At 32.5% G+C, this 15,408-nt stretch overlaps 2 protein-coding genes across 2 annotated transcripts in view; one reads left to right on the top strand and one right to left on the bottom strand.

Annotated features, from left to right (window-relative positions):
- Nucleotides 1-4,947, top strand: part of LOC115453166 (proton-coupled folate transporter) — a 39,035-nt gene extending 34,088 nt beyond the window's left edge. Inside the window, 1 exon segment of the mRNA XM_037439345.1 lies at nt 4,653-4,947. Coding sequence (XP_037295242.1) covers nt 4,653-4,743 — 91 coding nt within the window. The 3' untranslated portion in view covers nt 4,744-4,947.
- A 2,363-nt stretch (nt 4,948-7,310) lies between these two features.
- On the bottom strand, nt 7,311-14,790 carry LOC115454733. The gene is given in 5 exon segments (XM_037439390.1): nt 7,311-7,542; nt 13,360-13,496; nt 13,840-13,919; nt 13,922-14,361; nt 14,364-14,790. Coding segments are annotated over 5 exon segments (1,116 nt in total). The 5' UTR covers nt 14,641-14,790; the 3' UTR covers nt 7,311-7,360.
- Nucleotides 14,791-15,408: the final 618 nt, after the last annotated feature.

The raw sequence follows: 15,408 nt of genomic DNA, 5'->3' as shown, positions 1-15,408 counted from the left end.
GTTTGATACCCTGGGAAAGACATAGTGTACTTTTATCCCGCAAAAATATATAGTGGATATCAAGAAATAACTTTTGACGCAGGCAAAGCTGAGATCAAAATCTAGCAATAACATAAATATATATTTTTTATTTGTATTTAATTTACACTTCACAATTAGAATTAGGTGTTCCATTTGAATGTATGGATAAACTAAATATCATTACACAGAGCGCATATTTCCACGGAGTTGAATCTGTTGCAGTTTCGTCAGCTCAGCAAAAAACGACCTTGCGGTCAGCGAGAGCGCGCCCTTACTATAATTTTTTCATCAATGATAGATTTCTAATGACCGGGGCCTTGAACGTTCGAGTTTTCTATTTGTGTTTATGTTATTTTAGTACCTTTAATGGCCCTATTGGGAATTGGGTTGTTTTGTTCCGAGTCATTAGAATGGCTCTATATTTTCGCTTTTTATTTTTTGGTTTACGATGTTACATTTGTTTGTTGCGCTAATTTCATAAAACATGAGGGTTGAAATATTATCATGCTAAAGCCCACTTCGTAGATTCATTGTATGGTGGACACCATTTGTAAGTCTTTTTCATAACCAACCACCGTTTTTATAGATTTTATCACACTATTAACCAAGTGATTTATTATTCCAAAATTTCTTTGAATCATTCTTTTAAGCACGGTTTTTTTACGTTGACATTTGTAATATTAATTTCAAAAATATCCTTAGTTGTAAATGTTTGAAAGTTAGTAAGAACAGTGTGTAGGTCTGATATTATTTTGTACTTCCTAAGTATTGTAACCACATTGTACCAAATAAATATTCTTTCATACAGCACATATAAAAGAAAAAAATCTGAAATCCCTAAATAAGTACTTTAATACAAAAAAAGTAAAGTAGTCTGCCCCGTGACCACAAGGCTGTAAAGTCTTCGGAAGGTCGGGAAAAAATATATGAAAACCGAGATAAAATCCGTAAAATAGTTTTATTTGAAAAAAGGTAGTTTGTACGGAACTCTCGGCGCGTGAGACCAACTCGCACTTGTCCCGTTTTTCTGGATGAGTTATAACAAATACTTACCTGTATACAATAAACTGCATGCAGTACGGAACTTGCCGCTAAACCTTGAAGAAACATGTTTATTATGCATATGCAGTAAACAGTTAATAGTTATGGGAACTTGGACTATCAATTACAGAGCTTAAAATGCTTTAGCGCTTTATGACTAAACCTATAATATCTTAGTCACGTTTTTACATATTTATTAAAGCAGATGATAAACAAGGCATTTAATCTATGGTCTACAATGTACCACACCCACCCATAGAAGGTAATAAATTAATAGTATCCAGGGGAAACAAACGTACAAAAAGTATCGGGACAAAAATATATTCCTGTACATATATTACAAATTAATTTAAGAAGAATGCTCCTTTGCTATAATAATTCGGTAGTGGTTAAAAACTAAATGCTAGAATACCATCCATTTGTCACAGACATACGCCATTGCAAATGTAATAATCGTTAATTAATTGAAGACTCAATATTTTTAACGTGTACTCAATATCTGTATATTCTACATGCATATCTATCATGAAGGCTTAGTTTCGTTAAACAGTGGACAGAGGACGACGACAACGTGACGCTGGGCGTGAACCGGGACCGTAGATAAGACAGCTGACTACAATCGTTAACGCTAACGTTATCTATAATAATAACATATCCTATACGTAGACCTATCGATAGGAAAATTATTCTCTTTTTTTCTATTTTCTAGTAACGTTAACGATTGTATAATGGCATGTTGGCTAAGATCCCTGTTGTAATCTTTTAATTTATATAGAATCGATATTAACTTAAAGATTTAAACAGTCAAGTTAGAGCCATCGCGCTTAGCGCTCGACCGCAAAGAGGCGGGTCGCGATTCCGCGCCGTCCGCTGTTTGACTATATCTTTACTTCATTGGGAAAACTTAACGAGAATTCTTCTCTTGGTAAAATTTAATATAAAGGGTACATATCAAAGACTACATATTATAAAAAATAAGGATTTAATATATTAATAAGTATGTTAATATAAGGAATATTTTGCATGTACACATTTTAATATTTTTCTTTATAATTTCACAGCACTTTAGTTTTAAAACTTTACCTACTTTTTAATTCGTTGTGAAATTTTTACACAAGTTTGTGTAGTGTTTAGTAAACTTCCAGAATTGAAAAGTGAATCAAAATGAATATTATTTCTTATATAACTAAACAAATTACAGATGCTCATTCATAATGTAATCAGTAATCACTTACCTGAGGATGCATTTAATAACTGTTTATTATGCTGATTGTCGTACTAATAATATGTGGACTTGCATAAAGTGTTTTTCTTTGCATGAAATACGGCTATATCACAAATTAGCATATGTAGATTTGATAGTAAATAGGTACTAAATATTCCCGGTAGGTAGAATGGATTTTCGATACGATAGAGTGAGGGACTACCTTAATCGCTGTAGCTACTAGAAAAGTTTCTTACCATCATTTTTGAAGACATTAAGATTTGCATTTAAATGAAAAGTATGTACAGACAACAAAAATATGCAATTTATGTAAAGACTTTTTTGATGACACTCGATCCAGCTGCTTATAAAACTATGACACCATTAGAATACTTTTAAGATCAGATAATAAAAAAAAGAATACTACACATTTTGTGAGCAAAGGTCTTAGTCCTTGCTTCCCCGTTTAAAAAATCCATCATTAATAAATGAATGCGATTTTCTTAGTACGGTATTGTAGACGAGTTTTAAAATCCAGCTAATTCCTTAATAAAATACATTTGACCTTATTATTACAAAGTTTATCCTTTCCAAATGCCTAATATTTTTGTATTTAATGGCCAAAAAAAGGTAAATTTTAACCTCATATTTTATAGGAAACAAGTATATTTCTAAATAAAACAAGACAAAGGAAGAAAGTGATTAGGGCATAAGTTAATAGCATGTCAATAAGTGTGTTGATAATAAATAATGATTAGAAAATCGCATTGAACTCAAGCGACCTACGGGTTATCGGGAAGTCACGAATTGTCTATATAGACGTGGTAAATTATGCACGCAAAACAGAGGTGACGGTTAAAATTTAAAAAATATAAGGACTTTTATGTTTCGTTTATGTTCTATACCCCAAAAATATTTAGCAGCTTAAAGTAATTCCAATCGCTTTTTTCGATCTATCTAAAATATGGACCAATCAGAAAAAAAGTTTTGTTTGACATGCTTACAAATGATTAATGGATTGGTTCATTTTCTAAATCGATTGGAGATTGAGTTTGGGATCGTTTATTGTAAACGGTTGTTAGTATGTCAGAAAATTACCCAACTTGTGGACTGAGGTCTTAAAACGTCTCTGTAATAGAGGAGGCCTGTGGCCTTCACTTGGCGGTATATAAATATTAGACTGGTATTATTATTAAAATATATATATTGAGTACGACAGGTATATACTTCAAAGAGAAATGCTCTCTAAAATACTATAAAAAAGTAATATGAAATAATGATAATGAATTTGTGACGTAAACTCCTTGCGTTTCATATTTCTAAAATTTCTTCTTCATTTAACTGTTCTATGCTTTTTTATTATTTTATACTTTTTTCTATCTCAAAAGAATAATCTAAGGTGAAATATTTTACGTATTCTCTTGAAAAGTTTAAAAGTAATCCAATAACTAGAATCCATACAAATGGGTCATCAAATAAAATCAAATAAGTTTACTTACTCGAAAAATCCAATAGCAAAACAAAATGTGAGATATAAGGTATATCTGTTAAAAAACAAAATGGCGCACATACGATTTAGTCCACTTGTTTACAAACCTTGTTTCCAAAATGTTTTTCGATTTGTTACGGTGGAATTTTATACACATTTACTAATAGAGTTATGGAAATTATATAAATGCCTTAATCTGTTATTAATAACATAATAATCTGAAATAATAACATAATATTAATATTCTTTGGTATGGAATCGATTTTATTTATCACTACCTTATGTCGCGGTTCCCCCCGCGTGATAAAGATTTTCCGAGATAAAATTCCTGCTTTATATTTTCTGGGATAAAAAGTAGCCTATAGCACTAAGGAGTAATGTAACTTTTCATTAGCAAAATAATTTCTAAAATTGGTTTTGCAGTTCCAGTGATAAGCCCCTACTAACAAAGTTACAAAGGTTCCTCTTTATAATATTTTTGTAGATTGATCATAATTTTCATGCAAATAACTTTTAAAAGTCGTGAAAATTATTTTTATCACGTATAAAATTAAAACATTGTAACTCATTATTTTTCAATAGAAATCTATTATACTACTAAGCTATGAAGTACATACTTAATATTAATGAAATTTACAATGCCATTAGATTTTAATATGTAGCATTTTAATATCGTACCAAATTTTATTGTTATACTTAAAAGCATTTTTTTACCTAGCTATAAGCCATAAGGCTTATGAAATAAAGTCTAAGCCGTTATAAGAAATGGATTGAATCGCGTAGATTGTATAAGTGTCACCAAAGTCTATTTACTGAATAAATGATTGATTTCATTTGTTTTTGATTAATCCTTATAGGAATGCTTGAAACCCTAATAATTCTGCTATTCTTTTCCAGATTGTTGTTCTACCTCCGTTCAAGAGAGGCAAATGAAAATAACCCAACGTCAGACACCAAGCCGAAAGAGAATGAGATCACTCGATTTTGACATTCGCTACAAAATTAATTTATTTTTAAGTTTTATTGTTACTCATAAAATTATTCGAAAAATCTCAATAAAATTAAGGTTTGTATTGAATCGTATTTTTAATTACAAGCTCTTTATTTATTGTAGATATTTTCTTGACTATAGCATTTGAGTCATGTTTAGTCAGGCAAGCTAAAATATTATATTAAATTTAATGAGATTAAATAAAATGTTAATTATTTCGATCCATTATTAAAGAGGACAAAATGTCTTGTTTGTTAGCATTAGGAGATAGGCACAAGGGTTAACAGTCCATTGCCTGATAGTTTGCTGACCATTTTACCCGTAAACTTTTATCACGATTTTTTCTTTTGACACAATCACAACTTCAGTTTTTTTAATAAAAAAAAACATAATAAATTAGGCAAAACTAAGAGTGTGCATTTTACTGTCAATTGAGAAATGACCGGCTGTCGGACATAGGCAGATATTAACACAGCACTGTGATACCTACACGAGTTAATTAACTGTTAATCAAAAGTTAATCAACTGGGTACCTTATAAGAAAATAAAGCGGATATTAGTTTTGCACTTCAAAAATCAAATTAATAGCAATATAACACAGATGTTTTATTTTCAATACTGTGAAAAAAACCATATCAAAATCGGTCTATTCGTTAAGAAAATGCGATGTCACAGAAAGACATATAGATACACAGACAGACACACACATTAAAATTATAACACCATGCTTTCCGTCAGGGTTAATAAAGCTGATTTATTCCAGTGTCTACTTTCTATGACACGCAGGGGAACGGTTTCGTGGAAGCCAATACAAGGGTGCTTTATAAAGGAATCAAATTTTTTCTCTGTAAATATTTATAAGACCAAAGTTCTCTTGCTTTATAGCTACAAACATGTATGTAGATATTTTATTGTGGATTCACCAAAGTGCTACTGTTCACTGTTAATGTATTAATTATATTTAAAATTAGCTCTTATGCCACGCAACAAAGTACCTACCTACATTAGCTATATAAATTAAATGTAGTTACTTTGTATTTAATATTTATTTCTTATCCGCCTGACGCCAGCACAACGTACACGACACTTAGTCAAATAATGTTGGACGTAATTAGGACATATTGCTGATTAAATATAAACAATATTCTTATCACTAACTACGTTATAACAAGCACTAATGAAGCATTTAGTAAATCTAAATTTTATATTATTTCCTGATAGTTTACACAATTTAACGTTGGGTTAATGAAAAATGCATTTTATCGCACTAGTCTGTAGGGAAATAAGTTCTGGGTCAATACTCAACAGCCAACACGCCTTTTTAGCTTCTTAAATCGATAAAGCTAATTTAAAAAAATAATAATAATATTAGAACAATAAGATGAAATCCTCATAGTATATAAGTGCCTGCTGAGGTCTATAGCTAAGTATTGATGTGCGTTCGCTGCCAACCTTTGATACTGGAGTAGTTAGGGCACATTACTACTGAACCGGTAATAGACAAAATATATGCATATAGATTGCCTCAGTGGCGTAGTTGTACTGCATGCCCGGTACGACAACGTTCTGAGGTCCTGGGTTCGAATCCCCGGTCGGGCAAAGTGATGTTTGGGTTTTTCTGCTCAGTATTAGCCCGGAGCCTGAAATTTTCCCGACATGGCGATAAGCTTGCTCTCTATCACATTATGGGATGGAACACACTTGCCGAATAGTCGGTGGCCTGGTTGCGCCTCTGCATATCCCTTCGGGGTTAAATGCGTGATGTGTTTGTTTGTTTGTATTCCATAATATTATGTTAATAAAGTTATAGAAGAAAGTAACAACTAAAACATAGTCACTTGGAAGTAAATTAACCTTAATGATTAATTTTACCAATATCAGAGTAGAGAAGCCAATATAAATAATAATACACATGACATAATAATAACATTATTATTGACTTCCTATGATCAAGCAGTAACATCATCTATAAACTACTGATAACTTTTAATTCCAATTACACTTTATCTCTTCCAGAGAATACTTAATTCAAATGTAGTTAATTTCTGTTTTATACGTTACACTATGTTAGCAAATATTTTCATTTAAACGGATTAGCGTGTTAGATTTAATAAAAGTTAAAACACTGAACAAAAGAGTTAATTGGCCACGATGATTCATAAGCGACCTTATGAGTTTAAAATAAGTAGCTTTACAATAGGATTGATAAATTTCCTTCATCATTACGAATATATCCTGCTGTCACACCCACCATAGCAACTCTTGTAAACCAGGTTCGGCAGCGGCACTCATTTAATGTCACCATGCGGTGAAGCCGGCGAGTCTCAGGGATTACAAATTAATCTATTTCCTCATATTTTTGAAAATGTATTAAATTTTTTAAATATATTTGTAAGAAGTAAGTACCGTCTTTAATCGCATCGTCTGTCCATCCTGTAACAGTGTAAGGTATCAAATTCGCAAAATTATTATTATCGGCTTATTATTTTGCGAAGACAAAGATTAAAATACACATCCAGTGTCTATTCTGTACGCCAATATCAAAGTAGATTAAAATAAACAAAAACTTAAAACAAACATTTATTTACACTAACTACAATATTTACACATACGATTAAAATTTAAGTTTGAAGTTCTTCGGCACATGTGGTTTCTCTGCAGTTACTTTGACGTCTTGACTTTTACCGTCAATCAACATCTTAATATATCTGCCTTGTTGACTAGACGGCAAGCTTATTCCAAGGACTTCGCAATTCCTAATGATTTCTGTGCAACCTCGGATGTCTTTGTTCCTTACTGTAAAAGCAGACACAGACAAATTAGAAATTTGAGACCTTTATGATGAAATAATAACTTAGAAATGAAACTCGCGGCCGATAAATTTAACATCAAACGGGTCTAGCAGTAGGCGAAGGGTGACATTTTCCAATACAGAACCCAACACAACTTCATGGTACTACTAATATGCATAAATGCGCTCTGCAAATTCTAATAAAAAAATGATTTTACATAAATTACGAAAGTGAAGCCGGTAGGAATCGGGTTATATGGACCCTTCGCCACTGTTGTCTATGGATACAGCGTAAACCTTGATATAATGACGGGGCAGTGTAAAAACTACGTCAATCTGGCAGACTGTTGAGTTGACTAACTACACATTTACTAGACGAACCCGTAGTCGTAATGCGTCGAAGACGGTTAACGCGTCTAGGTCTATCTTTCCAAAGATATTTACGAGGAAGGCACAAAAGTAGGTTTAAATTTTAAATTACTTCTTTTACCTTTGGCTTCAATGATTTTATAGTATCCAAAAAGTTTAAACGCATTTAAGAAATAACAATGAATGTTATCAGCGACTTATAATAACCTAAAAAAGCTTTTATACATTGAAGCATATTACATTACATCATATCGAATATAGGTTATAAATGAAAACTAACTTTCTAAGATGACACGGTTTTTAAAATGACTTTGTGCACGTCTGTTTCACAATTTCAGGGTTATTTTTTAATAAATAAATATAAGAATATGAACAACATTTCGAATGTCACGCTTAATTCATTCGCTTATAAGAATTGGGGAAAAATTCATAAGCAAAAAGCAATAATTGGCTTTTCGCAACCAAGTTCTTTATTTAATTTTTAAATAATGTTAGACATTGAAATAAAACTATTTTACGAATTTTATCGTGTTTTTTTTTTTATAATCTTCTCCCGCCGTTTCGAAGACTTTGCAGCCTTCATGGTCACGAGGAACTGTGGTGTTAGTCGTCCGAAATGACAAAGTGACAGTATCTACCTACATTTTACAATTATAAATAAATATATATTTCAAGGCTGAAGTCTTCGAAACGTCGGGAGAAAATTATAATATAAAAAACCACAATAAAATCCCTATAATAGTTTTATTTCAATAAATTAAAAATTTCTCGTAGTCAGTCAAAACACGTCCCTCGATAACTGAGCAAATATACCGGCAGTACTGAGCCGAGTTCATTAGGGCAAAGATTAGCATCGTAAGCTTTGACAACATCGGCTTCACTCAATACTTTATCGGAACACAAATTGAGTTATCATTTGGAATTTAGACATTGTTTATATTTTGAATTAATCAACGAATTTTGTCAGTTACTTTGCCTAATCGTTGCAATTCGATTCTTATGAATGGTAAAAATGCAATAAAGGAGTTTCGGATCTTATTTGAGTGGTAAGTAACAAACTTAGGAACATATAACGATAAGACGTTATCCGTAGGTCATAAATTTACCATTGGTTAATAATGATGCAAAGTAATAATTTTAATAAACAAAAGCCAAATATCCATCTAACGAATTAATTGTTCAAACAAGATTATGAGAACAACGGGAGTCGACCTTATTAAACTAACACAAATTGATAACGGACCATTGAAGTTGCGTGATAAATATGTCTCAAATGTGCCATTTTCAATATCTGCCAAGCATACATTTGGCACATTTACGCGCAATATTTATTGATGATTAATTAATGTTGTATAATAACTTAGGAAAAATACTTCCGTGTGAGAACAAGGTGGAACTACATATGGGCCATCTTCACTGTAAAAGACCATTGCCTCTATTTTATATTATTTTATTATACATAAAAACCCATCTCACAATATTATGATATTCAACTTGTAAAAAAAGTGTGTTGTTTCATAATAATTTTAAGAATTAATAAGTAAAAATTAGTTGCAAAAGACTTATTCAAATCGAAATAATAAACACCGGTGGAAAGGAACACTTTCTTATTGGCCGTCGAGCTATCAAGAGTCTGTAGTGCAAAGCAGTGGCGAAGGATGAAATTTTCCAAAAGCCGACACAACTTATAGGTTCTAATAATATGCATAAATGCCAACTGGAAATCGTTCTAATGGTAATTAGATTTTAACATAAATGACGAAAGAGAAACCGACAGGAATTGAGTTATATGGGTGCAAAGTCTAACTCATAATAATGAATATTATAATAATAATTTAATAATAACAAGCGGCGATAGCGTAGTTGAGTGTGAAACAGACCGCCGAGACGAATGTTCGCAGGTTCAAAACCCAAGGGCACACATTCAAAATTTTCTAAAATTATGTGTGTATTCTTCGTGAATTATCGCTTGTTTTAACGGTGAAGGAAAACATAGTGAAGGAACCTCCATACCGGAAAGGTTCACTATAAAAATTTGGAAGGTAAGTGAAGTCTGCCAATCTCCATTAGGCATGCATAATGCATTAAGCCCTAACCCTCTCAGTAGCAAAGGAAGCTCGTGCCCAGCAGTGGGACGGTACATAACAGAGGGCTGATATTATTTATATACACAGTTCCTGTTACAAAGGCGGAAAAACTATATGAATTGATTACATAAACTTTACTAAATATAAATAGTGCTTATCACTTCGCAGGCGAAGTTATTAACCCTGTATACATGTGTGTTATACTCACTGAGACTCTTACAAAGGAACATTTGTTTCCTTAAAGATAGTTAAAAAGAACTTCAATATTCTCTACACTAACCTACATATATTTAATGCTTCTGTTTGTTGGCTTCTCCGCGCTAAAGGGCTCGGGCTCAAATCCAAGGTCAAGAAAAGTTATTGAGCTTGGAATTTGTGCTCGATATAGCGATAGTCTCACCCCATCGTTGGAAAGAATACTCAAAACCAAACTTAAGTGCATTAGTTATGAGTAAAAAAGAGGTGTGTATGTGTCTTTGTTACATTATCATTATATATATTATATCAAAATCGACGGATTCTTGTGTAGAGATAATTTAAGAACCGTTCTATGACATCGGTTATTATATACTATCCCACTGCTGGGCATAGGCATCCTCTACTACTGAGAGGGGTTTTGGCCTTAGTCGACCACGCCGGCCTAGTGCTGTTCGCAGACTTCACATACTTTAGAAATTATTATGGAGAACTTTTTCGGTATGCAGGCTTCCTCACGATATATTCCTTCATCGTTAAAGTAAGCGATAATTCATAAAGCATACACACATAACTTTAAAAAAGTCAGAGGTGTGTGTCCTTGGGTTTTGAACCTGTGGACATTTGTTTCAGCAGCCCGTTCTTCCAACTAGGCTATCGCCGCTTAATCGTGGTCTTCACCTATATTAGCCGTATTATTATAGACAAACTAATCAATTGATTATTTTTCTTTAAAAAACCCAAACTATGAATATCAACATTTAGAACAAATGCACTCGCTAGTATAACACATCAGAAAACATTGATATCGACGGTTGCAAGGCTAAATGACTTAAGCGATATTTAGTTTCGAAATAATTTAACTAGGTTAAAAAAACATAGAAAAAGGTCCGATTTGAAATACGTATGAAATTTAGTGTCGCAAAAAATGTTATTGAAGTCAATTAGCCTTTTAACCGTCGATACAATTAGTGTATATATTAGACTTAGACATTTGACTCTTCAAAGGTTGGCCCTAAAAATCATTTTTAAATATTAAATTATAATAGTTATAAAATATAAGAACTATGAAAAATACCAAAAAATCGCAAGCAAATTAAACGAAACGAAGAAACGGGCAGGTAAATACTAAGTTCGCCCTGTGGATGGAGGTGTTTGAAGAATTTCATCACGGTAGCCCCTGCTTGTCGTAAGAGGCAACTAATAGGGAATATTAGGGTTTACGGGCGCGCAATCGGGAATTGCAGCACGCAGCGTGTTCTGGAGTGGAAACCGTATCTTGGCAAACGTAGCGTGGAAGGCTGTTTGGCAAGATGGCGGGAAGACTTACACAGCAGACTTATAAAGCAGCAGACCGGGGTCTGTGGCGTACCTTGGGAGACGTCTATGTCAAGCAGTGGACTCCAACGGACTCATGATGACGGGTCGGAGTTTGTAACTGTGCCCTTTATACTTACGTACATCATGCGATCCCGAGGTGAGCGGCAATGGTACTCCATCCACTATGATAGCATAATACTGCCGTAGACGTTTGGACCATGCTTTGGTGTGCATCTTATAGACAGGGGCTACAAAGCGGGGGAGGGCGTTAGCAGTTGATATGAAGGCGACCCTCACCTAAGGTGCACGTAACCGCTCCTTATACGTTAGATGGTCACCGCGCGATTCTGGTTGGCATGCAAGTGTTGGATGTATATATAGTGTTAGGGACTCAGTTCAGCGTCACGATCGATCAGGTTATCATAACCGTCCGCCTACCGCAAAGACTGGACGACAACAATAAACTTAACTCTATCCATAAACACATTTTCCCCAGCGAAAAAAAAATTACGTAAGTCCTAAGTAACGTTCGTCACGGTGTTTGTCATACACTTGGTCTGACGCAGTATTTACTTAAGAGGTAATTAAAAATAGGTATCTAATTAGTACATGCCATTTTAAATACAATAGTAAAAGGTGTAATTAAAAATTAATCGGTGATTACCCAACCGGGTATAATATGTCACGTCATAAACCAATGACGACGCCAATGCGATGGGAGAGGGAAGTGACGTGATAAAAATAACCCCCGCATCGATTCGTATAAATACTAAAATATTACAATACGTTTGTATATTTTCCAATTCTTATGGTATGCGTCGAATTCTTAGTTGAATATTTCGGCTGAGACTTAATTATTTTTTTCATTTCATTTGGGAATCTATTCTACATATAAACTCATTTACTACACGGTTATTCATAAGGGAAATAAAAGTGGATGTTCCAATACTTAATGATTAAGTTGAAATAAATATTAAATATTGTTAGTTCATTTAGATTAAATCCCAAAATTCAACCAAACTGAAGATCAAACAGTAAATATTTAGATAAAAGTAAATCCACATAATTATAACTCTCTGATAGAAAAAACAAAAACATACTTTGTTTTTATAAAAATCTATGATTTATTCATCTAACAGATATTTAAGGAGGTAATCATTTAGGTTTTATTATGACCTTTACAAAAACATGTTTGGTCTGCAATAAAATAAATAGTTATGTGAAAAAGATTTGCTTTTTTATAATTTATTTACTCAGTATTGCACATAGCTTTATGCTCTTAGATATTTTCCTTAAAATGTTCCTACACCACTATAACAATCCATAGCACCATTTGGAAAACATCAGTGCCATCTATTTAAAGGACTTAATTAGAAACATCAATTATTCCATACGGGAGCCATTACTGGGATATTGGTAGCCTATATTATTTTAATCCAGGACACAGTTTATCTGTGAGCCGAATTTAATCTTAATCCATTCAGCAATTATGCTAATACTTCTAAGTTCATGCAAACATCTAAACATTATTACAAATGTTAAATGAAAATAGGCACATTTTTATTGAAAATATAGTCTTACTTATAAATTTGTCTTATTATTTAATCAATCGCTTTGCCACCAATTACCAAACATATTCCCTATAAACTAGTTTTAGCGTTAAGAGGTGGTTAAGCATTGCTTAAATAGCTATCAAAATTAAACATCGCTGGTGATTAATAGTTGAAGAGGGAAGAGAGAGAAATTTTTATAAGTAAGACTATATCAGTGTATATAAATAGCATGTTGGGTAATCTCTCCATCTGTATTAAATGAATACTAGAAGATATCTTAAATGATTGGAATACTTACATTTATAATTGAACAACAACTGCAACACTTTTGTATACTCCGTAATCATTTCGTACTTGAGAAGAATTTGGAGGAGACGCATGACTGCATCTTCGTTGTAGTCTTCTTTTAAAACTGTTATACTAAATGTTGTGGCCCTGAAAAATAAAAGTAATTACTTTTATAATCTTGAAGCTAAAAAACAATTTATGTTTTTGTTAGCACAGAAGTAAGGAAACTCACTAATAGATATGCATGGTGCTGAAATATTTAATATATTTTGTATGGTAAACGGTTCTGGCCTACTACATGGGTTAGACAACACAATTTCTAATGTATTTTGTTAACTGGAAATGTCAAGCCATACTGTAAACGGTATGAAAATGATATCACAATGGAACTATGGAGATTGGTAAGGATGAAATTAACAATTTAGAATAAAAAAAGTAACATCTACATTTTAGTTTAGAGAAATTAATCAATTTTTATAATATTACTTACTTGTTCTTAATGATATCTAATAAAGGTTCGGAAGACTCCAACAATTCATCAGATAACATATGATCAGAGAACCAAGAGCTGTCGACCAACACGCAAACCAAAAACATACCAAAGGATAATGATCACTCCACACAGAACTAAACTCTAATGTGTATCTCTTAAATATGACCATGGAAGCCTCTGAACGATTTAATACTGAATCTTGTATTAGTTCTCTAAATAGTAACCTATAAAAAGTCCTTCGGTTTTCATACTTCAAATAACAATATTTTAATATTGACAAACCTCTCTCAGAATTGCCTTTCATACACTGTGCTTTCGCTAAATAATGTAAGAATTCAACATTTCTTTTATATAGGTTTGGATCAACTTTTGCACAATATTTTTGTAGTATTGTGACTATTTCTGGCTTCCCCGCCATACTGTAGTGACGAAACAATTTCTTTAATATCTCCTGGTTTATTACTTTACGATTATTATGACAGTTAAGAACAACATTTTCAATTTGTTTATCTTTGTTTTAGAAATGAGTTCTAGTAGTGTGTTGTTAATTTCTTCTTCAGACAGTGAGGTGGCAGAAGACTTATCTTCCGTGCCTATAAAATATTGTACTGCATTGTTAGGCGGACCAAAGAGGCTGTTTCTACTTTTGTAATGTTGAGGCCCGTCCGTCACACATTCGGCAAAATCTATTGTAGAAAATTGAGAAACTGCCACGAATCTTTGCATACGTAATACATTGTTGATTAGTTTGAAGTAATTTAGAGGCTGTTTCGTAATTTGTGCTCGTACGGAATTCATATTTATCACTTTGTCACCACCTAGATCTGGGTATATTTATGTTGACCTTATTTGAAGTTTTATTACTAAAATTAAAAACTTTTGTCTTGTATTTGGTTATGTACTTTTCATTTTTATCACTTTAGGGATTATACTCATCATGAGTAAACTCAAAAACGAAGCTTATAAAAAAATATTGTCATCAAAAATATAAAAAGCGATATAGTATGTACTGTCAACATTTTAATGTCAATGACAAAATTGACAAATGTCGAATATTAAAATCTCAGATTATAATAGCATTTTGTCAAACTTAGTCAGTGTTGTAAATAAAAGTGTTTGAAATCGATAGTTAACATCAAATAATAATTCAATTATTTATTTGTAACTAGATTCTGGAAAAGTTATTATTTATTATAAATTGTAAAATCTTGACTATAATTTTTAAAAATCTGATTTTTGCGCCATCTAGTAAAGACTAAAAGCATACATTGGCTACGGTCTTCATCTACTCGGTACCAGATGGCAGCACTAGACAAAAGTACATCGAATTTTTTGATGCTGTAGAACACAAACAAAATCTGATAGTTGATACTAACATAATTTATTTTACAAGTTGTCTCAATCAACTCTTAGTGTCTATTATCAATTTGAAAATTTAAGCTTATGGACCAACGCATGCATAACGGTCGTTTCCACCCTTGGAGATGTGTATTGCCGACTCCAAAATACTGGGACATAATATAGGCATTATTATAGGTAGTACTTAGTATTTTTTTATGTACGGAA

Source organism: Manduca sexta, chromosome 16, assembly GCF_014839805.1.
Source record: "Manduca sexta isolate Smith_Timp_Sample1 chromosome 16, JHU_Msex_v1.0, whole genome shotgun sequence".
Taxonomy (NCBI): Eukaryota; Metazoa; Arthropoda; class Insecta; order Lepidoptera; family Sphingidae; genus Manduca; species Manduca sexta.
The sequence above is the reverse complement of the archived record's forward strand: the minus strand, read 5'-3'. Positions and strand labels throughout refer to the sequence as shown.